Source organism: Takifugu flavidus, chromosome 10, assembly GCF_003711565.1.
Source record: "Takifugu flavidus isolate HTHZ2018 chromosome 10, ASM371156v2, whole genome shotgun sequence".
NCBI lineage: Eukaryota > Metazoa > Chordata > Actinopteri > Tetraodontiformes > Tetraodontidae > Takifugu > Takifugu flavidus.
In genome coordinates, this window is record NC_079529.1 from 15,392,656 (window position 1) to 15,417,347 (window position 24,692).

The following is a 24,692-nucleotide window of genomic DNA, read 5'->3' on the forward strand; positions in this document are numbered from 1 at the left end:
ACTTCATGAGCTTCTGATAAAGTTCTAGCTATCAGAGAAAAAGCTAACCTGGCCATCCCAACAACTGGACCATCACCAGATGTGCTGACTGTGGGAACATACAGGTTCTCCAACAAGCCCCTAAACTCCTTCAGCCCTATATATTTTTCTGAGGCGTCATCGCTAATTCAGAAACCCAAGACCACCACGTGTCTTTTAGATCCCATCTCAACATACGGTATCTCATTAGCATCTAGTCTCTCTGTGAGGAATCTTGGAGTAACTTTTGACCAAAATCTGTCCTTCAACTCACACATTAAAACAGTCTCTAGAAGTGCCTTTTTTCACCTGAGGAACATCACAAGGATTAGGAAACTACTGACGCAGCATGATGCTGAAAAGTTAGTCCATGCATTTGTTACTTCCAGGCGGGACTGTTGTAATTCTTTATTATCAGGGTGTCCAAACAACTCTTTAAGAAGCCTTCAGCTGATCCAAAATGCTGCAGCCAGAGTTCTGACAGGTATTGACAAAAGAGATCACATAACTCCTGTACTGGCGTCTCTTCATTGGCTGCCCGTTAAATTTAGAATAACTTTATAACTTTTAAAATCCTTCTTTTCACCTACAAGGTCCTCAGAGGCCTAGCTCCATCCTACCTGGAGGAGCTAGTGACACCTTACCAGCCCAATAGACCGCTCCACTCTTAGAATGCTGGTCTACTTGTGGTTCCCAGAGTCTCTAGAGGTAGAATGGGGGGCCGAGCATTTAGCTACCCTGCCGAGCATTTAGCTACCCCTGCTGTGGAACCAGCTCCCTGTCCAGGTACAGGCGGCTGACTCCATCTCTACTTTTAGGATTAGGCTTAAAACCTACCTCTTTGAAAAAGCTTATTGTTACTAATTCTGTAGTTCCAGTTGTTATCATAGACAGGCAAATTATCATACTTAAGGGGTTGTCTAATCATTAGGTTAACATCTTAGCTATGCTGCGATAGGCCAAGGCTGCTGGGGTCCAGAAACATGATCACCTGACAAGCCTCTGTCACCCCACTGGGTCATGGTCTCCTCTCCCCTCCCCTCCTCTCCTCCTCCTTATGATGCTATTTCCTGTGTAGTTTTTCTGCCCCCCCCCCCCCCCTTCTGTATTCATTGACATGTATCGCCGCCTTCAGAGCTGCATACTAACCTCCGACCCCGCTGACCCACTCAACCGGCAGCTTATTCAATTCAATTCAATACAATTCAATTCAATTCAATTCAATTCAATTCAATTTAATTTAATATAATGTATTTTTGTATGTATTTCTATGCTCTATGCCTCTCCTCTCCTCTCCTCTCCTCTCCTCTCCTCTCCTCTCCTCTCCTCTCCTCTCCTCTCCTCTGCTCAAGGTTTCTTCCTGTTAAAGGGGAGTTTTTCGTTGCCACTGTTGTTTGTTAGGGGTTAGGCCCTGGGATTCTGGAAAGCGTCTTGAAACAATTTTGATTGTAAAAGATGCTATATAAAGATTGATTGAAATCTTTAATCTCCTCTCCTCTCCTCCTCATCAAGTAGACTAAGTGATGTTATTTCTTGTGTAGTTTTTCAGCCTCCCCCTTCTGTATTCATCATATGGATTATGATGGGATTAAGGAGGTCCTCGAAGTATTCCTTCCACCGCTCCACAACATCCCGAGTTGAGATCAGCAGCACACCATTGCCACTATACACAGTGTTGACAGTGCACGGCTTCCCCTTCCTCAGACGCCAGATGGTGTTCCAGAAACTTTTCGAAGCCGTCCGGAAGTCGTTCTCTATGGCCTCACCGAACTCTTCCCATGCCCGGGTCTTTGCCTCGGCAACCACCGTAGCTGCACTCCGCTTGGCCTGCCGCTACCTATCTACTGCCTCAGGAGTCCCACAGGCCAGTAAGGCCCGATACGACTCCTTCTTCAGCCTGACGGCATGATGGTTCGGGATGATTCGGGCATTGCTGCCACGACAGGCACCAACCACCTTGCGGCCACAACACTGGTCAGCCGCCTCAACAATGGAGGCACAGAACATGGTCCACTCGAACTCAATGTCCTCCGCCTTCCCCGGGACATGGTCAAAGCTCTCCCGGAGGTGTGAGTTGAAGCTCCTTCTGACAGGAGACTCTGCCAGGCGTTCCCAGCAGACCCTCACAATACATTTGGGTCTGCCGGGTCTGTCCGGCATCCTTCCCCACCATTGGAGCCAACTTACCACCAGGTGGTGATCAGTTGACAGCTCTGCTCCTCTCTTCACCCGGGTGTCCAGAACATGCGGCCGCAAATCCGATGACTCGATCACAAAGTCGATAATCAATCTGCGGCCTAAGGCGTCCTGGTGCCAAATGCACATGTGGATGCCTTTATACCTGAACAAGGTGTTTGTTATGGACAATCTGAGACAAGCACAGAAGTCCAATAACAAAACACCACTTGGGTTCAGATCAGGGGGGCCGTTCTTCCCAATCACACCTCTCCAGGTCACACTGTCGCTGCCAACCTGAGCATTGATGTCACCCAGGAGGACGAGGAAGCCCCCAGAAGGAGCACTCTCCAGCACTCCCTCTAAAGACTCCAAAAAGGGTGGATATGCTGAACTGCTGTTTGGGCCATAGGCACAAACAACAGTCATGATCCATCCCCCCACCTGAAGGCAAAGGGAGGCTACCCTCTCATCCACCGTCATTGGGTTCTCTCCTCTCTCTTTACCCAGCTGGCCATCAGCAGGAGGGACCCCTACATGATCCTGGTCCTGCTCAAGGTTTCTTCCTGTTAAAGGGGAGTTTTTCCTTGCCACTGTTGCTTGTCTGGGGTTAGGCCCTGGGATTCTGGAAAGCGCCTTGAAACAATTTTGATTGTATAAGACGCTATACAAATAAAGATTGATTGACTGATTGACCTTCTCAAGAATTTTAGAGAAAAACAGGCTGTTTCTCTAGTAACTGAGTCACCACCACCTTCTCAAGAATTTTAGAGATAAAAGGAAGGTTGGATATCGGCCTGTAATTTGCTAAGACATCAGGATCCAGTGATGGTTTTTTAAGCAACGGCTTAATCACTGCCACCTTGTAGGACCGGGGTACATAACCTGTCACTAAAGAACAATTGATCTGGTCCGGGATAGAGCTGCCTATCAGTGGTAAAACATCCTTCAACAGGTGTGTTGGGATGGGATCTAAAAGACACGTGGTGGACTTGGATTTCTGAATTAGGGATGACGCCTCAGAAAAATATATAGGGCTTCATATTTGGTAATACAATGATGTGTGACAGATACAGCTTGCAGTGGTAAATTGGAACAAAAAATTTTCAGGTAGGAAAAACTCTGTAACTGCACACTTCCTGGAGCTGTAGCAAACCATTTTACCTTACAATGTTGCACCACCTCAGCTCCTTTCATGTATATTCCCTTCATTTTTGTTGTCATCTTTATTATTATATTATTTTTGTTTTCGGTGGCTCACCCGGGTGATGTCACAAATCAAATCATCAAATCAAATCAATCTTTATTTATATAGCGTCTTATACAATCAAAATTGTTTCACAGTCAAAACAGTTGTACACAGGACACGATTATGTAGAGATCAAATCTCACTCCTCCAGACATGATGCTCAAGAGGGCCAAGTGAGAAGAACTGCTCCTGATAGGTTCCTGACCCCTGTATTTACCAGGAATTCCTGCAGTGGAATGAGGTTATCACCAACAATTATCTGTGCCATTCTGATTGACCTCTGGGGGCTTAGTCAAACCAGACAATCAGCGAATGCAGAGAACTGACAATGGCATCCTCTGGTAGTATTTTTGAAGATGCTGTCCATATTTCTTGACCATATTTGTTGTTGGTGAGGATGGTGATGGGGCAGATAAATATCTCCACTAAATCCTTGGGGGTTCCAATACTAACTGTCTGGATGATGGAAGGGCTGTGCGACAGCTTCACATGGTGTCTCCTGCCTGTCACAAAGTTTGTAATCCACAGGCGCAAGCTGGATCAGTCTGTAGTGGAGGACTTCTGGGATTAAATGCGGAGCTAAAGCCCACAAAGGCTTTAGCCAAGGGTCTTTGCTAAGTCCATGGGGAGTCCAGGTGCTGGAGGATGTGGCACAGTCTCATGCATGGAGTAGTCATGTAGCCCTGTGATATTTATGTGTATTTCTTTGGGACTGGGATGATTGTGGGGCATTTAAAATAAGGAGGACTTTACACAGGTTCACCAATCTGTCAAATCAAATCAATCTTTATTTATCAAATCAATCTTTATTTATCAAATCAATCTTTATTTATCAAATCAATCTTTATTTATATAGCATCTTATACAATCAAAATTGTTTCAAGGCGCTTTCCAAAATCCCAGGGCCTAACCCCTAACAAGCAACAGTGTCAAGGAAAAACTCCCCTTTAACAGGAAGAAACTTTGAGCAGGACCAGGCTCATGTAGGGGGACCCTCCTGTTGATGGCCGGCTGGGTAGAGAGAGAGGAGAGGGGGGAGGACAGGTAGAGGATAGAATAGGTAGGAGAGGAAACCATGACCCAGTGGGGTGACAGAGGGGTGATCATGTTTCTGGACCCCGGCAGCCTTGGCCTATAGCAGCATAGCTATGATGTTAACCTAATGATTAGACGACCCCCTAAGTATGATAATTTGTCCGTCTATAATGGTAACTGGAACTACAGAATTAGTAACAATAAGCTTTTTCAAAGAGGTAGATTTTAAGTCTGATCTTAAAAGTAGCGATGGAGTCAGCCTCCCATACCTGGACAGGGAGCTGGTTCCATAGCAGGGGGGCCTGGTAGCTAAATGCTCGGCCCCCCATTCTACTCCTAGAAACTCTGGGAATCACAAGTAGACCAGCATTCTGAGAGCGGAGCGGTCTATTGGGCTGATAAGGTATCACTAGCTCCTCCAGGTAGGATGGAGCTAGGCCTCTGAGGACCTTGTAGGTCAAAGGAACGATTTTAAAAATTATTCTAAATTTAACGGGCAGCCAATGAAGCGACACCATTACAGGAGTTATGTGATCTCTTTTGTCAGTACCTGTCAGAACTCTGGCTGCAGCATTTTGGATCAACTGGAGGCTTCTTAAAAAGTTGTTTGGACACCCTGATAATAAAGAATTACAATAGTCCAGCCTGGAAGTAACAAATGCATGGACTAAGTCGAAGATCTGGGTGAAGATAAGGACCAAGTAGACCACACAAACCTTCCAACAGTAAAGTGACAAGTGATCTGGACCTAGAGCCTTCCTGGTTTTCTGTCTCACATGTTTTCATGTAGATCTGAAGTGATAGTGGGGGAGTCACTGGGCAGGGGAGAGAGGGCTGCTCAGGTTCTCAAAGCTACAGTTGACAATTTTAAAATCTTCAGCTAGTATGGCTCTGATGGCTCTGAGTAATTTTGGGGATTATCTCCATACAACAACAAACCTGTTTTTAAGTTTTTTGTGACTTTCAGATCTTTGGTTCGCTAATCTCCTTTGTCAAAATGTTTTCTTGCCTCCTTGCACAGGACTCTGTCCCCACTTCTTTAAGCCTCTTCCTTGGTATGACAAAGCTGCCTGAGCATTTGACTGCTGTTTAAATGTTTTAGACTGCACATACATGTCCTCACAGAAACTGGAAAGATGTCAGTGAATCAGCTTTCTACCTCTAACCACAGTCTGAGTTAGATATGTAGATGTCAATGGTAGCAGATCTTCCCTGTTTTTTTACCCCAATAGTTACTCAAATGCATAAGGGTGAAATGAATAAACACAATAAAGCAATTAGTATACAATTTTATTATGCAGTATAAAATTATGATAATGTGGATTATATTTGATTTCTGAAAATATCTTTCCTGAAAATCTTGTTATACATTTGATTAAGATCCCATTGTGGAATTATTTTATTTTGAAATCACATTTTGTATTAAAAATAAATCAAAACTGTAATGATCATGATATCGCGGATAAATGTGGTGAAATAAGGTGGTGTAAAAAAAAACAATTCAACTACAGAAGAATTAATCAGCTCCAAGTCTCATAAAATTAGGAATTTGACTGAGATTTAAAAAAAAAAAAAAAATAGACACAAAAGATAAGAATGTAAATAATGAGTATGGTTTTATTTTGTATACAATGTGTCATATACATTCATGTTAAACCTTACAAATGTAAATAATTATTGTTTATTGTCACGTCACATGAAAACACTAGCAACATTCTAAACAATATAATGCAGTTCAGATTCCAAAGATTTAGAAGCGCCCCCCCCCAAGTCATTTATGACAGTGCAGCAACGAAATATGATTACATATCAGAAAAAGTAAAACCTTAAAATGGTTTATGTATCCCCATCATTCTTTCTGACGTTATAAAGCCTCCAAAGAATAGAAGAAATTGAAAGTGTGGTTATTAATGCCACTCCATAAAACATTCATGTCTTTCTACCCTAAAGGTTTAAATATAGGAATCTAAATGAAGCAGGAAGAGGTAGGCTATAAAATAATTGCATGCAGCACAATGAATATATGAATATATAAAATGATTCAAAATTGTTTATTATTTTTACTGTAATTGTCTCTTGATCCAATTACCTTTAAAACATCAGAAACACTTTTTCTTTTTTAATATACACAATCCACGCTTAAACATGTGCTTAATGTACTGAATTGATTATTGTAAAAAAAAAAAAAAAGTCATCACCAGACCTGCAGTGAGAGTCTGATGATGATCTCAGTTTATGTTATTCTGGTCAACAGAGGTAGACAAGCTTTAGGCATTACAAAATACATAAAAGCACAAAACTTTACATTTTAAACATATAAACAATATTCACAAAAGATATCAGTATGTTCCAGGCAGTGTAAAGATTATGTCTAGTGCTTAAAATGCAACAATGTTTCTCATATGATGCTGGAATTTCCCCCTGAGGATAAGGAGCAATGTGTTTACTTACTATAATTAGTATCGGAATATTTCAAAAAAGCTTTGATGTACTATGAAGTACTACATGATCTATGAAGACTGAATTGGGATTTATTTTCCTCTCCTGCCAAATATTGTGCATTCATCATATTACATATATCCACAATGATGGTAATCGAATTCAGAAGGATGTTTTCTTTTATGAAATGTAGTACTCCATTAAATTACTCCCAGTGACAAATTGCCAGCATCATGCCACTTAAGATCTACTAGGGACCCAGGTTTCACTAGTGTGCTCTGCTACCAGTACCCCACTACCCTGCTGCCATGACTCCACGGGTAAAACATTCAGGCTAGTTAGAACCTCCTGTGAAGTTCTTCCCAACATGCCTTGAACATCACAGACAAAGCGGTAGACATAGCGCTTGCCCGCCGTCTTGTGGATGATGTTTTTATGGTAATAGTAACGAAGGCCACGACTCAGCTTCTCATAGTTCATTTTGGGTTTATTCTTGCACTGGCCCCAGCGCTTGGCCACCTGTTAACACAAAAGAAAAACATACAGGGCTGAAATGAATATTCCTTATACCTCACCTCTTGGATGTGGCCACAATTGCATACAACAGATTTTCGCTAGGCTGTTTTTTCCCTTTCATGTAGCACAATAGGCATCAGGATCTTTGCCAATTATGAGATGATTGCACACTGTGTGTGTGTGTGCGTGTGTGTGTGTGTGAAGCACCTGACACATCTGAAAATACAGACATCCTTGCCCTAAAAGACATTTAATTTTTATTTAATTTCTAATTTCTATCTATCTATCTATCTATCTATCTATCTATCTATCTATCTATCTATCTATCTATCTATCTATCTATCTATCTATCTATCTATCTATCTATCTATCTATCTATCTATCAAGAGAGAGAGAAAGAGAGAGACAGAGAGGGAAAGAAGGAAAAAAAAACTCAAAATCCCCTCACCTCTGTGGGGTCGGACATTTTAAATTCCCACCCATCTCCTGTCCAGGATATGAAGGTTCGGCATGCTGAGTCCAGAAGTAACTCCAGTAGAAACTGCCACAACTGAATTGGACCAGAACCTAATCAAAACATGGGTAGAAACAATCATATTAATTCAATTATTTTGTTATATAACTATGAGTATGATGTAAAATATCTCTGTGTTATATTTTGTCTGCCATGTGTTATGAATGAATGTTGGAATTAAGGCAGCATCAAATGGAAAAAAACTTTTTTGAAGAAAGGTTAAACACCTCAGATCTTAAATTTACCAAGGAAATGTAATAAACTAATTTAAAGAGACTTGCACTCAAAAATAAATTTTAATAAAGATCAATTCTGACCTGGATATGCTGACATTCCTGATATTTGGACCTCTCTGTCTGACCGATGAATGTTGGAGTTTTTGCGTTTGACCACACGAGGGCAGTATTGCCCTGTAGAATGAGTCCCGGTGTTTGGTGGACAGGGGTGCGGCTGGGAGGCAGAGAAGCTGGACGAGGACAATTCATGCCAGAAGGACGACGGCTGTTTCTGCTTCTCAGTGTTCAACAGTTCAGCTGGTTGGCCGGGGTAGTTGTGCTGTGCCTCACCTGGAGGCGACGAAGAGTTTAACAATAAGCTCATATAATACAACACTGTGAAATATTATGTATTCTAGTTTAAAATACTTACATTCTAATATATTCCCTCCTTTTCCATTCAGGAAGGAGTTGTGGGCCCCCTCCAAAGCTGGACTAAACTGTCCATTCTGGGGCACTAGGCTCTGGTACATTGGAGACTCCTGGTATGAATTTTGTGGCTGTTCCACCATAAGCCCATCTGCTCAGCCCAAAGAAAATAGCAAAGAGAAAATCCTTAACTGTATTTTTGCAACAGCATACTAGAAAAAATAGAAAGGCAAATTCTCACCATGTTGATATGAGGACCACCAATTAAATTCCTGGTTTGAGTCCATGTTAAAAAGTCCCATGTTGCTTGTGCCTTCTGTGGAAATACAACAAAATATGAGTGGAAAAACACCTATGTTGGACTTGGGATTGAAATTTTAGGATATAATGAAGTTTCACCTTTGGCGTTAAATGAGTGAGAAACTTTTGCTGGATCTGGATAGTTGTTTTCCGCCATGTACCGTGGCCCCAAAGATTTACTGTCTAACAGAAAAGACAGGTCTTCAGGATAGTCTAAGTGTTAAAACAGAGAAGGGCGTCAGTAAAATATGATAATAACGAGACTGATGAATATCATGCAAAAATAAAATGTCAGAGTGATGTTAACTAGTAGTTCTTAGCACATAGTCACAGTTTATGAAATATATTTGACAAAGAACATGTTACTAATACTAATAATAGTAAAGAGTCTGCTTTCTATCTCAAATTTGTAAGCATTTGGATAGTTTTCAAAAATCTTTTTTTAAAAGTGTGTTTTATTTCAGCTCTGTTCCTTCATACTCAGGCCTCTCTGGCATTTTGAGCGCAAATGATGAAGACACTTTTAATGAAACGAGAGAGCAAGTCGAGAAGGAAACACCAGTGAAGAGAACGACAGAGTAGTGATGGAGAGACAAGGCGGAATTGGAAAAAGGCTCTGAGTCTTCTGGAGGAGGAAGTCTGGAGGAAAGGATTAGGAAAGACAGAGAGGGGAGTGGCTTTAATCTGACCACCCTGTTTCTCCCTGTTCTGCTCTACTTTAGTCCATTTAAGCAGCATTCATGCACACCCAGTGTTCAATCACCCATTATCCTCATACAGCCTGTGAGGTTGACCCCCACCCCCTCCAAGTGTCAAGGTCTGCCTGAGAAAGCTCTGATTTGATGATACAGCCTGTGCACATGCTTCCTGTGTCCTTCAGCTGCACAGGTTGAGAGGAAACAGCTCATGCAAACAGTCCACTAAACTAAAAATGCTACACCACTGTCTGATTTTATGTTAAAGCTGGAAAAGCTATCACGTAGAGGGTCCTACTAGACAGGCAAAAGTCCCAACTCACCATAAGATGCAAAGTCAAAGCCAGCAGGCACTTCCTGTGTTCTGAATTCTTCTGTGTAGTATCCAGTTTGGCAAACCCCCATCTGTGATAAAGGGATTTTGATTACAGCTTTTTCATTTTAAGGTTTTTATTTTTAAGGTTTATTTTTAGTTTGAATATTAAAGTTAATATTTGGTCTGTATGTAAAGTATAATCTTTAATTAACTTTATTAATTAAATAACCTTAATTTGACACAATTTAGATAAGAATTTAATAAGACTGTTCTTTATGCTTTGAGGTTTGAGTGTCTATAGATTTCTTCGATTTATGCTTTGTTTGCCATCAGAAAATAAGTTCATACAACCCCTTACCTTGATTTTACTGTCTTGGTCGTCAGTGTTTATGTCTCCTCGTGTGATGACAGTGTCCCAAAACATTTCCTTCTTTTCTATTCTATTCTCTTCTCTGTGGCAATCCTGTAATTCTCCTTAAATCTAAATATCTGCCACATCCGCAGCTTTTGGTCAGTGTCTGGTCGAAAAGGGCCTGTTATATATATATACACAGCGTGTATGTGGGCGTGGCTATTCCTACTGGGTGTCGTGACCAGGTTTGTTTTACAGAACTTGACGTCAGACGGTTCCCGCTCACCCCCAGCCATAACAACAGCCGACTACACACATCCATTCATAAAAGTGGTATCATACCGCTGTTACACAGAGATTTAACATGTTGATTATTAGCTCATTGGAAGCGTGGAACTGTTTACCTCACAGAAAGGAAAATGTAACCCAATTATATGATCTTAAACTAAACTAAACTACGACAAACCTTAGTTTCAAATAGGCTATCAATATTGTTTTCAGAGAATCCTCACACATAAATACCCCCTGCCAAAGAAAAAAAAAAGAATTAACTTTGAATCTGTTGTGTTTTACCAGATGCTCAGAAACAGTGTTGGGTATTCTTTCAGAAAGACCATGTCACAATTTTCCTTTGGGGGTTTGTTTGCCCCTCGTTTCGGCAAAAATGTGAATTCCTTTAAAAATTCTATTTAACTCTTTTAAATGGTCTGATTGTGGCAAGCGAAACAACATTGTGAGTTGTTGTATATCTTTCAATTGGATTATTTGACAAAACATCTGTGTAGGCCTATATGAAGTGCGGTTGTTTTTAAAAACTGGCTGAGGGGGAAATCTCGATATCTTTAGAAACCATTTGCCGCAACAATAGACCGTAAAAAAAAACACAAGTATTCACTGAAGAAAGTCTGAAATCACGGCATGAGTGGCTGCAGCAGATAAGACCAGGCCCAGGGCCTTATATAAACAAACATCTCTCTCTATCTCTCTCTCTCTCACACACACACACACACACACACACACACACACACACACACACACACACACACACACACACACAACCATCATCTGGAATAATGGAGCCGGGTGAAATCGTGCGCGTCGGTGGGAGACGTGAGTCGTGATTCGGAACCTGAAAAGACCACAACTGGGATAAAATTACAGCACGAGAGGTGATAAATAACGGACTTACACGGATCCCTAATGACACCGTGTCGCGTGCAAAAGGAGCCAAATCCCCCTGAAAGCTAACAAAACACGTGACTCGTCCAGAACACAAATAAAATCATAAACCTCCGTCATATTATTCATAAAAATCAAAAGTCTAAATCCAAATTTCTGCTTTGAACAACTTCCTCGGAAGAATTTGACCTTCGTTTTGCAACTAGGGACACAGTAATGTGCACGGACAGTTAAAGTGAGTGGATTTTATATATAGTGGAAAAATAAATCTAATATTCTCAATATATTCGAGGAGTTGGGGTAATTCATGCTCTCAGTCACTTAATAAGCAGCTGTTGGCGGGAGTCAACTAAATAACTAAACCAGCGGCTGTCAAGCGAAGTAATGTTCTCATCTGTCTAGTGCAAAGTATTATATATATTTGCAAAATAATATGATCAGATTTTAATTTTAGAATTTTGGATCACACACAACAACGACACCTTAACAATAGTCTACTTACGTCATAATCAAACGATATAAGCAGCTTGGAGTAGTATAAAATAAACTGACACTATTTAGTTTTACTCAGTAAAACCCATTTGAGCATATTTTACCTAGTTACCTTTGCTCCACTGTCAACTCTTCTTTTTAAAACTAAAGGTGCATCTATCTTTTATAACTCAAGTGTTCATTTTGGTTTTATATTATTACAGAATATATCCGAATTGAACATCTCTTCCTTATTATTTGTATTTTTCTTGGCATTGTTTTAACCTCTTTACCTTTTTTTTACCTTTTCACTGTTTTGAAAGGCAGTGTGATTTAAACGCGAGAAAAAAAACCCTAGATTTTTATGGTTTAATAATATGCACATATGAACGTTTGCCAACAACACATCTAAACACACAATTGGCTTTTTTCCCTTTGTAGCAACGTGTTGGTTTCTGTGAACAGTGACTTCACTTCCCAGTTTCGTGCTTGAGAGAGAGAGAGAGAGAGAGAGAGAGAGAGAGAGAGAGAGAGAGAGAGAGAGAGAGAGAGAGAGAGAGAGAGACTTGCTATCCGGTTATGGTCTTTGAGCAAAATATTGTAACTGCAATGGTTTGCGACATAGACTCTATGCACAATTGCACACATTGACTCGAGGCTAGACAAAAATAACGCCCACAGCCACAAAAACGACTAAATGACAAGTGCGAGGCTCCTACGATGGACTGTACGATAAAAGTAAGTATTTCGGTGCTTTTTACTGCAACTGTTGTTAGCGGGGAGCCTGACAGGCGGCCACCCACACTAGAGGTCTGAGTGAGAGAAGGCGGTGATGCGAGCTCCCCACTCTTTCCTTCTTGTACAAAATTTCCTCTTCCTTCCCGTTAGTGGTTGTATGTGGACTATAATAACACAACTAACCACTACATCTATACAGTCGGCTAAAAACACTAATTGGTGGCCGGGTATTTGCGCAAAGGAGGATTGCAAAATGCGAACGTTTCTTCGACTTTTCCAAACTAAATTCTGCTTTTAATCGGGTTAAGATCGCACTGCCCTTGAACCGAAAATTAGAACAGCTTAAGCTGACTGACCGTATTGTATATCAGAGAGCTTTACATTTTATTAATGGCAAACAATAGGTTGATGAAGGAATGCGGGAGTTTATTGGCGCCCACAAGACAGGTGTACACGATGGCACGATGGACCGACTGGGAAAAGGAAAATCTCTTTTTAAAGCGATGGAGGATCCGTTTACGATGAGATAACTGGTATTTCTTGCTATATGTCTTTATAGTCTAGATCATTTATATTAAATGCACAATGTTATCCGACAAATAGGCTGATATTTTAATATCGTGTCTTAATTTTGATGCCAAATTAAGGCAACAATCACATTGTAAGGTAGATCTATAGTATACTGTAAACCACAATAGCCTAAGTAAAAAATACAACTATAAAAACTATTGTTGTAAGCCTACGCGCTTGTCATATTTTCCAGTTATAATTTCTTTAGTTAGGCCTGAGGTTCAAACGGGATAGAAATGGGCTAGAGGAGAAAAACAAAAATCGAAAAAAACAGATTATTATTATTATTATTATCATTATTATTATTATCATCATTATTATTATTATCATTATTATTATCATTATTATCATTATTATTATTATTATTGTTATTTTAAGTCATGTTTTGCTGTTTCAAAACATCCTTCGGGAAGGATTCCTTGTTGAAAAACATTTGGACAGTTTTTCTGTAGTCAATCGCAGCAGATTGTGTATTTGAGTTTATTTTTGTTTTAATTTATAGCTGTACTTGTCAGGTGTCGTTATCTGAACTTTGCAGGCTTCCGGTCTGAAACCACAAACTTTCCGCACATATTTCCGTTCCGTGAACTCGAAAAAATATCGAAAAGACAACAAAGCATTGCCACCGTGTGTCGAAGTGGACTGACCCAAGTTGTGCATCCCTTTGGCTTTGTGAGGCCCACAAAAGTCAGAGAGGGAGAGCCGGGGCCATGTTGGGGATTGCTCTTGCGGCCTGCAGAGGCCTTTGTACCTCCGTGCTGTGCAAACCACACCGTTTCTGCAGCAGAGAGCGAGAGAGAGCGAGAGAGAGAGAAAGACCGACAGCGCAGCTGCTCGGGCCTTTGCAAACTCAGCTTGGCACTTTTACTTCTGCTTTTTTTTGCCTCTTATATCTGACAAGAGAAAACACACTTAGATCTACGCCTTTGCAACACGCAGTTGTATAAAAGAGTTTTCTGGTTAAGAGAAACTATTTTCCATTAAAAAATACAGATAATTTCCCTTTCCCTGGGTGATGATTTAAATTTGTGTTTGAAAGATCAAATCATCCACATTTTTGAAAATAATGTCCTGCAGTTTAGGTTTTCACTAAATTCTTCATTTCAACCAAAGTTCAGATACCATTTTTGCAGTTCAAGTGTGTGTGTGTGTGTGTGTGTGTGTGTGTGTGTGTGTGTGTGTGTGTGTGTGTGTGTGTGTTTTACATAAATGCGTGTGTGTGGTTTTTTTTATACATTTGTTTTGTGTCACTGAGCAACTGACTAAGGCATTGAACAGGAAGTCAGTTGTGGCCTTCGCAATCAAGCCACATATACATAATATATTTGTATCAAACTCAAAGACAAGGCTGGTGTGTGACTATAGAAGAGACATGCTGTAGTACAGAATAACTGTTTCATTTCTGCATGGAGAAAACTGCTGCTGATGTTAGTTAAGTTAATGAAGTAGAAGACGATATACAATAGAACAGAAGCATGAAGAAATCAGAAGATGAAGAAGAAATAAACACAAGGGTGATCAAAACAATTGGCTTTAGAATAATAAGATGGACTAATAACCAACATTGATTTTATATACAGTATTAATATACAACATAAAATTTTATTAGCATTCATCAAGCTCTAAAAAGGATGACAGATGTGTATAAAGGAACTAAGTCAGAATACATCAGATTTAACTTTCAATATTGTGCCAATTTGCTTGCTCATTTAAAAGCAACAAGACGCTCAGATCAACCTGAGTGTAAATGTATTATCAGTTTAGCCCCCTATGCATAGTTGTGGTAGACAGTTCCTAGGTAACATTTGAGTTAAGAACAACATGTAGGCCAACCAAAGGAGAAAAACACAACGTGAGTGGAGCACTTCGATCAATACTGTTCTTCTGCTGTATGTGATCCCTCCTCATCTTAACCACAGACTTTAAGGCCTGTTTTCCAGCTTTAAAATGACCCATATTTTTACACTGTGCCCCCTCCTACAGCATTTCCTCTCCCTTGGCCTGTGCCAAAAGGTTCTTTTGCACATGGCTGTCAGGTTTCCTGTATACTGCTGAAAAAGCACAGCACTGACGTACGAGGTCCAAAGACAATGCTTGACTCCTCTAAACAAACATGCACTTGCTCCCACTTAGACCACCACCATACAGGCGCTACGGTTAAATTGAGCAGTTTGCCCTCCTAAGTGGGCTGAATTGTACCATGTCAGGGAGGGTTTTAAGGCCTTGCTGTAATATTGAACACAGGAAGACTGACTGAAATCTCGATTAGACTCTTGAGCTCACACCTCCCCCATGATAACACCAATGCTAACGACAAAATAAAGCTGTGGTAAAGCTTACTGATGTTCTTAAGATTAGAATCCTGACTGCCTTTACACTCTATTTTGAATGCTACATATTTTCTAAATGTTATAATATTATAATTCTTATCATTTTACATAGTAAAAGTAGCCAATGTTTATGTCATGTTCCTGTCAAAACAGCTTTGATAAAAATTAACCTCTTGTTCCTGAGGAATAATATACAAAATAACACACACACACACGTATGTATGTATGTATGTATGTATGTATGTATGTATGTATGTATGTATGTATGTATGTATGTATACATATAGACAAGGTAATAGCTGAATTGTTGACACTTAAATTGACTTTACAGCAGTTGTAAATGTTAGAATGAATGGTTGTTTGACTCTATATGTTAGCTGGTGTCACATACTGTATGTAAAAGTTTTTCCAGCTATTGTGAACATATATAACATATCTAACATTTAACAAAGTGACTGCTGTCATCATGTTGTACAGGAAGCTCTGTCGGTGGTGAGTGAGGAACACCCAATATTTGAACCCACATACCCCACTGGCCAAGTTATGCATATGAAGACTGAGATGACATCGTCTGGAGCATTTAGCCAGGCGTCTAAATCAAGTCCTCAGCCAAATGAGACAGAGTGGGTGGGACCAATGGCACAAAATCCTGGAAAAAGAAACGAACATCTCAATGGGAAAGGGTGAGTCAGAACAAGTTAGGACCACAAGGGAGCACACATCCTCGGATTATCTGACTGAAAATGTCAGTATTCCTAAAATTTCCCAGAAGACTGCGGCAATTTATCATTATCATCATGAAGGAAGCATCGTGTTTTTAAATCAGAATTTTAAAAACAGTTCATGTTTGAAGCCACCTGTCAGATAAATAAATAATAAATGCAAATAAAGATTACATTCTGAATTTCATATTTCATAAAATGTAGTCATTATATTAAATTATGACTACATTTATACCACCTCTATTGCCATTTTTAGTTTATTTTAATACTGATATAAAAGTAAAAATAAATCAAATCAACTTAGGATTGATTGATGCATTTAAAAATATATACAAAAGATGACAGCACAGCAAGACAGTAACATTTGCATAAGATCTCTAACAATTAAAATTTATTTTGGTATAAATATAGATTTGTCATACATTTTAACATTTCAGATTAATATTAATATATGTCATAAATGTATATTTACCTTTAAATATAAATCTTTTGTTTTACATGCAGCAGAAGAAGGTGGTGCTGTTTAATTTTTTTTCTGAGATGCTGCTTTAAGAAATTACTCAATAAAGAGGAAATAAAGTTGCACCAGGCTGAAACTGAAATCTGTAGTATATTACCAAAGATGAAAAATCAACCCACTGGTTTCAATGCAGATGTTAGAGCTATCACTAAAAATGTGTTAGCATAACAACATGTTTAGTTGAATGAATGCCCTTTACATTTCCACAGCCTTCTGCTCAATAATGACCTGATGCTTTCTTCTGTGTGCTAGCCGTGAGTCCCCTGTGGACTGCAGTGTCACCAAGCGCTCCAGACACATGAGCAGCGATAGTGGCCCGATGGTATATCAGCCCTCGTATCCAGATCCCCGAATCAGCCCGCAGACCACCACCCCATCCAACAGTGGCACAGAGGAGAAAAGAGTCATTGTTCCAGCAGGTTAGCTGAGTCACTCAATCACTCTTCACCAATATCAGCTATCATGAGATGCTTTCCTCAGAGTTAGTACACCCCGGGCATGTGCATAACCATTTTTACATGAACAGTAACTCTTCATCCCCCCAAACTTCTCCTTTTGTTGGTTAAAACTCTGAAGTGCAAGACCGAAACAGGCACTTAAATACTATTTAAGTGAATGAAGTCACGCCTAAATTTAACTGTGCCACTGACAATAAATACTGCCGGGGTGGGGTGGGGGTGGGCGGGGGCTAGTCCTGCGATGAAGTATTGTGAATATAATTAATCATGCTTTTTCCTGTTTCTGAAATACCATTAATTAGACATTCATATACACTTTGGCTCTTTAAAACTGTTATTGGTCAAACTTTGTAAGTCAGTCTTACAAGCGTTGCACAGTTACTGAAAATACCAACATCCATGGTAATTGCCTAACTATAATGCTACAAAGTTGAAATCTAATAGGTGTATACTAATTATTATTTCTGCATATTCCAATAGTATAATATCTTCTGAACATAAATTTAACAAAAAAGCAGGACAGATCTTCCACAAAGACACCGCAGTATTTCTTTTCATAGGTTTGACTTTGGGGTGTAATGTGACAGTCTGGATTGTGTCACATACCGGTACATAAAACCTGCCAGGTTTTGGTTTTTTTTTCCATTTTGCAACAGCTAAACTGAGAGTACAAAGAAGTTGCCTTTTTCTTTCTAAGATAAACAAAAAAATCATTGACAGAATGGTACATGCTCTCCAAATAGTTTAAATATTTCTTTTTACTTCAATTCAGTATTTCAGGAGACCAAAAATTTAGTTGAAAAGTTGAAGACAATGTTCAGAATCTGAGACCTATATATGTCTATGGTATATTTCAGTGAGTCACAGCTGAGAAGTTTCCTACTTTACATGATTCCCCACAGACATTCAAGAGCCAATTTAAAATCAAGGCCTGTGAACACCAACAAGATTCCACGCGTTTGTCAATAGCACTGAGTATTTCTACTTCATAATACTCGGATGTTGCGTCACAGCAGCATGGGTTAAACAAAGACAAAATCTGAGGGTGTGGTGACTCAAGCTCCTGCTTAATATTACGGGCAATTCAGGGTTATTGTTTGATACTGGAAGTCAGCTCATTTGGGGGTTATATTATACATCCCCATTGACAGACAAACCATTTGTAGACGTGAAATTACTACATGTGCTATTGATCCACAGTTTCTTAAAGCAGAAAAATATTGAGATGGATTTCTTTGTAAACTGATATATTGCTAAAAAAATAAAATAAAATAAAATGTAACTTCTAATGCCTGGGGTTTTATATGGGAAAACATACATGTATCTGTTATTTAGATGTAGAATTCATTTACAATATTAATTTTTTAAAGAATAAAATGTATGTATTAATGGAATACTTCCATTAATACAGTTTGTTTGTAATTGTAGCTACATTTTTGGGGGGCAAAAATTGTTAGACTCATGATTTTCCCACCATCAGTGTTGCCACTTCCCTTATCCCTAAATGTTCGTTTGTAATGAAAGTGTTTTGAAATTTTGCAATGAATTTGAAACACAAACTGCATTTTTTTATGTAACAAAGTGAACAGAATGGAAAGAAAGTAAAAATTATTTTGCTGATTATTTACCTTCATTTTTCAAACTGAGATAATGAAAATGTTAATATTGGCATCAGTACTTTGTAGTCTACAAACCAATCATGTTCATTCACGAATCATTTATATCATCAAGGTAAATATCTTTAAGCAGTTTATATATATATTCAAGATTCAAGATGTACTTTATTCATCCCCGTAGGGAAATTGAATTGTAGTAGCAGCCTAACGTGGATTAATATAACTGTGTAGGTTTTGTATTTACAAAGTATAGAAATAGAATAAATAAATACAAATAAGATTAGAACGTTATAAGCATATACTGTATACAGCATATATTATAAGAATATATATATATATACATATTATAAGCATTATAAGCATATATACATAAATATAGAATAAAATAGAAATAAAATTACAACATTAACATTAGACAATTATTGTTATTGGCTGGGTTAAGATGAATTATAGAGTCTGATGGCGGACGGCAGGAATGACTTCCTGTACCGTTCCTTAGAGCAGCGAGGCTTCGGGAGTTTGTTGCTGAAGCTGCTTCTCAGTTTGTCCACTGTGTTATGGAGGGGGTGGGAGGGATTGTCCATGATTGTCCGCAGTTTCAACACTATCCTGTCCCTCACCACCTCATCCAAGTTTGCAAGTCTACAGCCAACAACAGACCCTGCCTTTTTGATGAGTTTGTTGAGTCTGTTGGCATCCTTTGCTTTAATGCCTGCTCCCCAGCACACTACAGCAAAGAAGATGGTGCTAGCCATGACAGACTGGTAGAACATGTGGAGCATCCTGCTGCAAACACTGAAGGACCTGAGTCTCCTGAGGAAATAGAATCTGCTCATGGCCTTCTTGTAGACAGCATTGGTGTTTGTGGACCACTCCAGTTTATTGTCCAGCTGAACACCCAGGAACCTGTAAAGTGGGACTATTTCCACATCTTTCCCACTAATGCAGACTGGGGAGGGTGGGGACTTGCCTTTACTGAAATCCACCGCCATCTCCTTCATCTTGGACACATTGAGCTGCAGGTGGTTCTCCCTGCTCCACCTAACAAAACTCTCCACAAGGTCCCTGTATTCATCCTCTTGTCCATTCTCCACACATCCGACTATGACTGTGCCATCCGAGTACTTCTGAAGAAGTCAAGAAGTCAGCTCTGTAGGTGGTGAACAGAAAGGGGGAGAGCACAGTTCCTTGGGGAGCCCCTGTGTTGCTCATCAGGGGGTCGGACACACAGCTCCGCAGTCTCACAAACTGTGGTCGACCTGTCAGGTAGTCCTCGATCCAAGTATATATTATAGTATAATATATATATATATCCCGAGTGATAGCAACATCAGGAAGAAGGAACACGAGAAGCTGGAGAAGTACCAAGGGCTGAAGGAGGAGATAGAGAGAATGTGGGGCATGAAGGTAACAGTGGTCCCAGTGGTGATCAGGACACTAGGGGCAGGGGCTCCAACAGATACCAGGAACCACATCAGAGATCTCTGTCCAGAAGAGCGCAGTCCTTGGAACAGCCAAGATCCTGCGCAGAACCCTCAGACTCCCAGGCCTCTGGTAGAGGACCCGAGTCTGAAGGAAGGAGGCACCGCCCAGGAGGGCGAGGAAGAGATTTTATATATATATATATATCTTATATAATATATCTTTTCACTATCTAAAAATATCACATACATTCATATATACATCAGCTACACATGTGAAACTGTTGAAATTTCATCCCGCTATGAATATTTAAGTTCAGCACTGAAAATTTGTTGATCTTATTCCTAAGTAAAAACATTATACTCATTTGGGGATTTAAAGGGACATTAAATGGTAATTTAAGACTTCTGTAGAAAAGATAAGTTTGTAGTATCTTCTGCCTGTTAGTAGTATTATGAAGACCTCTTTCAGCCACAAAGTTTAAACCACCTAAAACATTTCTTCCTCATCAGATCCTGAAGTTTGGACACAGGACCACGTGCGACAGTGGCTAGACTGGGCCATCAAGGAGTATGTCCTGGAGGAGGTAGATGTCATGCTCTTCCAAGCTCTGGATGGCAAAGCCCTATGCAAAATGACCAAGGACGACATGATGCGTCTTACATCAGCATACAATGCCGACATTTTGCTCTCACACCTCAACTACCTCAGGCAGAGTAAGTCCTGTCCCATCTATTCCTGCTGCTTTAAAAGTATTATGATTTTATTATTGTTGTGGCAGCCACAAAAGGTCTGCTATTACTTTATTTCAGCATTTACCATTCTTAGCATAAAATCACTTTTTACTAAGTAACAATTCAAATCATCACTATTTTTTAACTGTCAAGCTAATTTCTTGGGAAGGCAAAAGGTGATTAAATAACACAAATTTGGGACAAAACTATGATTTCAATTCACTAATGTTTAAAAGAGAATCATTCACTTCATTCCTATATAGGCAGCCAATTTCCGTAAAGAGTTCAAAGTCACTTTTCCATGTCGTCATAAACACTAAAAAGCCTGGATATATGATTTTAATTACATAGTTTACTTTTTCCCCAGGCAGTCCCACCTTCTCATACTCCACAACTCCCACCAACAACATACCGCCACAACAGCCCAGACTACAAGTGAAAGCAGGTGAGCTTGAAAACTGTCTTTACACCTTTTGCCTTTAAGGGGTCTAAAATCTGCTACATTTCCCAAGTATTTTCTCTTTTAATACCGCAGACTCACCATGTTGAGAAACCGTATTTTGCAGGAAGGCACCTGTTTAGCATTAAAGGTGTAAGTGACACCTGTGTTTTCTCACACTTATAAGAAAACAAAAAAGACTACTCAACATCGTAGGAACATCTTGGCACAACACTGACCTCAGATGGCAAAACGTTGACCAAAGTCCAAAACACAACAGCCAGTTTTAGACAGGAAACAGCTGCACCGGTGCAGGAAATGGGGAGTGGGTCTTGATCTTGGTACACAATTCACAATCTTCTGGTGACACAAGTAGTCTGAACAAAAAGCCATATGCTCAAGAAAGTGTAGGTTAGCTGCAGAACTGCAGAATTGTGTAGTCCTGGTCTCTGTTTACTGACTTCCTTCCTGCTTTGGTTGCACTGTCCACTTCAAGGTTTCTTTTTGCCACAGGAATAAGATTGTCTAGTCTAATCTCTCCATTGGTGTGTTTGTGAATATGTGCAGAGAGCTGTTTTGATGAAATTAGCCGCAGAAACAACTGGCCAGCTAATACTGTGACTACAGTGTCAAAAGGTAAATTTATACAGAATGAAAGCCAAAATTCTGATGTTAGTTTAAGCTTAATAAAAATCACTGTTACCATAGGAATAGCCTCTTTTCCTTCACAAGGCCGAATGTAAGCATTTCTTGTTTAACTTTAAGGTCCGTCCATGGAGCACCAAAACAGCACCAGAGTAACTGATTCTGCCCCACGGATTGTTCCAGGTATGAACAACATTGTTACATTATAGGAGAACCATTCAGAACCTGTAGTTACAGCAGTTACAGCTATAATACCAGGTAAAATACCATTAAAACTCCCAGAACCAATTTTTCCTCAACCTAACATTAAAAACAACCATTTATGCTAAGAGTCAAATATAGACAACTCTGACTCTTAACATTTTAAAAAGTTTGACCAAGTAATATGATGCAACATTTAAAAAAAGAAAACAAGTCACCCATCTGAAAAATCACAACATAAATTTAAATTTACCAGTTCATCTATCCTCCAAATGCATATCTTTGGACTGCTTGGATGAACATGGAGTACCCAGAGAGAACACACAGCGATTCAACCCAGAACCCCCATGCCATGCTAAAAGGAACATTTGGTTTTAACTTGATTATGAGGAGAAATCATGAAATGCAATTTTATGTGTTTTTTTTTCCTTACTACTTTACAGATCCATATCAGACATTAGGCCCTCTTAGCAGTCAACTAGCCAACCCAGGTAAGAATCTCAACCAATGCAAATTTAAACAAGAAGACATAAATGAGGCCTTTACACTGTGGGACACATGATTTAAAAAAAGGCTGACACACTTGCTACCTTTCCAAAATGGTGTTAATATCAAGCAACACCTGTTTTGTCCTCAAAACTGCAATTTTTAGTTAACGCAAATCAGGCCTCCCTCTCACCCAATGATTATTTGCCCTACTGTTTTCTCACAGAAGACCAAGTCCTCACATCATCCAAGACCCGAACAGGCAAACAAACTTCATTCAAGCTCCCTGACCCCAGCGCTCACAGGCCTGTGGGTAGGTTTCTTCCCTGATGTTAGCCACTTTTTCCAAACCACACAGTGAAAAGGTCACATTTAAGAGAAAACTACATAAAATCAATGTGTCTGAGATGCAGCGTAACTGCAGGGTAATGGAAGCTAGGTGAAGTTGCTGGAATCATCAGATACAGTAGTTCTAGACAACTTTCTCACATTTATAATTCCTGCACAGTCAAAGCTATTGTTGATATACAGTATTTGCTTAATGTCAAACCATAAATTCAGCAGACGATTTCATAACTCCTCTTGATTTTCCAGGTTCAGGGCAGATCCAACTCTGGCAATTCCTATTGGAGCTGCTGTCTGACAGCAACAACTCTGGTATAATTACATGGGAGGGCACCAATGGCGAGTTCAAAATGACAGACCCAGATGAGGTGGCAAAGCGTTGGGGTGAACGCAAGAGTAAGCCAAACATGAACTATGACAAGCTAAGCCGTGCTCTTCGCTACTACTACGACAAGAACATCATGACAAAGGTGCACGGCAAACGCTACGCTTACAAATTTGACTTCCAGGGCATCTCGCAGGCTCACCAGAACCACCCAGCAGAAGGAGCGATTGTAAAGTACCAAACAGATGTATCTTATCTTCAGCCCTACCATAGCCACCAACCCAAAATGAACTTCATGGGTGGCCACCCATCACCACTCCCCGTCTCCCCAGGCAATTTCTTTGCCCCCCCATCAACCTACTGGAACTCAACCAACAGCCCTATCTACCCAGGTTCAGCTATGACCAGGCATCCCAGCACCCACTCTCACCTGAGCTCATACTACTGAGAAAAAAAAAGGCTTTTCATAATGGACACAAACGTACATATGGACCAGCTGAACCCTGTCCAAACCAAGGTCGATATGACGCTACAGTCTATTTCCACAGGGCATTATAATGATGTCTCTTATTGTTGCTTTAAAAAATTGACAAAACGAGACTGAATCAACTCATATTTACTCATACTGAAAAGAAAAGATATATTCTTGCCAAGATTTTCATGAATATACTGTTCATTTATATTGTTGTCATTATGAACCTGATGTTATTTTGTAAGTGTTAATATTTGTTAGATAGTACTTTGATAAAGGCATTCATTTTAGCATTTATGATTGAATAACATATGTTTGTTCTTAATAGGTCAAATCCGCTTCACATTTACTGACCAAATATTTGTAAAGGAAACTATGTAAATTAAGACTTTCAATGTAGCAATATAACATTTATTCTGGATGTAAAGCTATTAAATGATAAATGCTTGTTCCAAAAATAAAATAAAAACAAAAATTTCCAAGAGCAGCATTTCTTTCATTCATTGATAAACATGATCCCTTTTAAATGTTTCACATGGCCAGAGAACACTATGTAAATGAGAAGATTGATATCACTTTCATAACAAATCAATTTAGGCCTGGCTACAATTTGTTTGAATAACTGTCTATGGGGTAATAAAATATTTTTTTCACAAAATTTGATCATTTGTCAAATTAATATGAAATAACTTATTAGTTTTGAGGTAAAAGCAAAGACCTTAGGAGGTCTTAGACTCAGACCCAGTTAACCACACCTGGGTTGTCT

General features: G+C 39.5%; 2 protein-coding genes across 5 annotated transcripts; one reads left to right on the forward strand and one right to left on the reverse strand.

The window, feature by feature from the left end:
- Positions 1 to 6,074: 6,074 nt before the first annotated feature.
- Positions 6,075 to 10,661, reverse strand: etsrp (ETS1-related protein). 2 transcript variants are annotated; one of them, XM_057045221.1, is made up of 8 exons: positions 10,260 to 10,661; positions 9,909 to 9,990; positions 8,990 to 9,073; positions 8,832 to 8,906; positions 8,595 to 8,741; positions 8,264 to 8,512; positions 7,881 to 7,999; positions 6,075 to 7,435 (listed from the first exon to the last, which is right to left on the reverse strand). In XM_057045221.1, exons 1-8 carry the CDS (start codon positions 10,323 to 10,325, stop codon positions 7,157 to 7,159), a joined length of 1,101 nt encoding a protein of 366 aa, XP_056901201.1. In that variant the 5' UTR covers positions 10,326 to 10,661; the 3' UTR covers positions 6,075 to 7,156. The 2 variants fall into 2 exon arrangements, with proteins under 2 accessions (XP_056901201.1, XP_056901200.1); XM_057045220.1 differs by having other exon boundaries at positions 8,990 to 9,103; positions 10,260 to 10,638.
- A 1,804-nt stretch (positions 10,662 to 12,465) lies between these two features.
- fli1rs (Fli-1 proto-oncogene, ETS transcription factor-related sequence) lies at positions 12,466 to 24,413 on the forward strand. Of its 3 annotated transcripts, none has more exons than XM_057045217.1 (10): positions 12,466 to 12,641; positions 16,019 to 16,224; positions 17,036 to 17,202; positions 20,792 to 20,995; positions 21,381 to 21,458; positions 22,020 to 22,088; positions 22,218 to 22,280; positions 22,742 to 22,789; positions 23,011 to 23,097; positions 23,379 to 24,413. In XM_057045217.1, exons 1-10 carry the CDS (start codon positions 12,624 to 12,626, stop codon positions 23,900 to 23,902), a joined length of 1,464 nt encoding a protein of 487 aa, XP_056901197.1. In that variant the 5' UTR covers positions 12,466 to 12,623; the 3' UTR covers positions 23,903 to 24,413. The 3 variants fall into 3 exon arrangements, with proteins under 3 accessions (XP_056901197.1, XP_056901199.1, XP_056901198.1); XM_057045218.1 differs by lacking the exon at positions 12,466 to 12,641 and adding an exon at positions 12,814 to 13,174; XM_057045219.1 differs by lacking the exon at positions 23,011 to 23,097.
- Positions 24,414 to 24,692: the final 279 nt, after the last annotated feature.

Excerpts from the sequence above, each read along its gene's own strand:
- fli1rs (XM_057045217.1), top strand. Across the intron at positions 20,996-21,380 it reads CCTCAACTACCTCAGGCAGA|GCAGTCCCACCTTCTCATAC; the intron begins GTAAGTCCTGTC and ends CTTTTTCCCCAG. Across the intron at positions 21,459-22,019 it reads CAGACTACAAGTGAAAGCAG|AGAGCTGTTTTGATGAAATT; the intron begins GTGAGCTTGAAA and ends GAATATGTGCAG.
- etsrp (XM_057045220.1), bottom strand. The coding sequence starts at position 10,325 with ATGTTTTGGGACACTGTCATCACACGAGGAGACATAAACACTGACGAC. Across the intron at positions 9,991-10,259 it reads ACCAAGACAGTAAAATCAAG|ATGGGGGTTTGCCAAACTGG; the intron begins GTAAGGGGTTGT and ends CCTTTATCACAG. Across the intron at positions 8,000-8,263 it reads AGGAATGTCAGCATATCCAG|GTTCTGGTCCAATTCAGTTG; the intron begins GTCAGAATTGAT and ends TGTTTTGATTAG.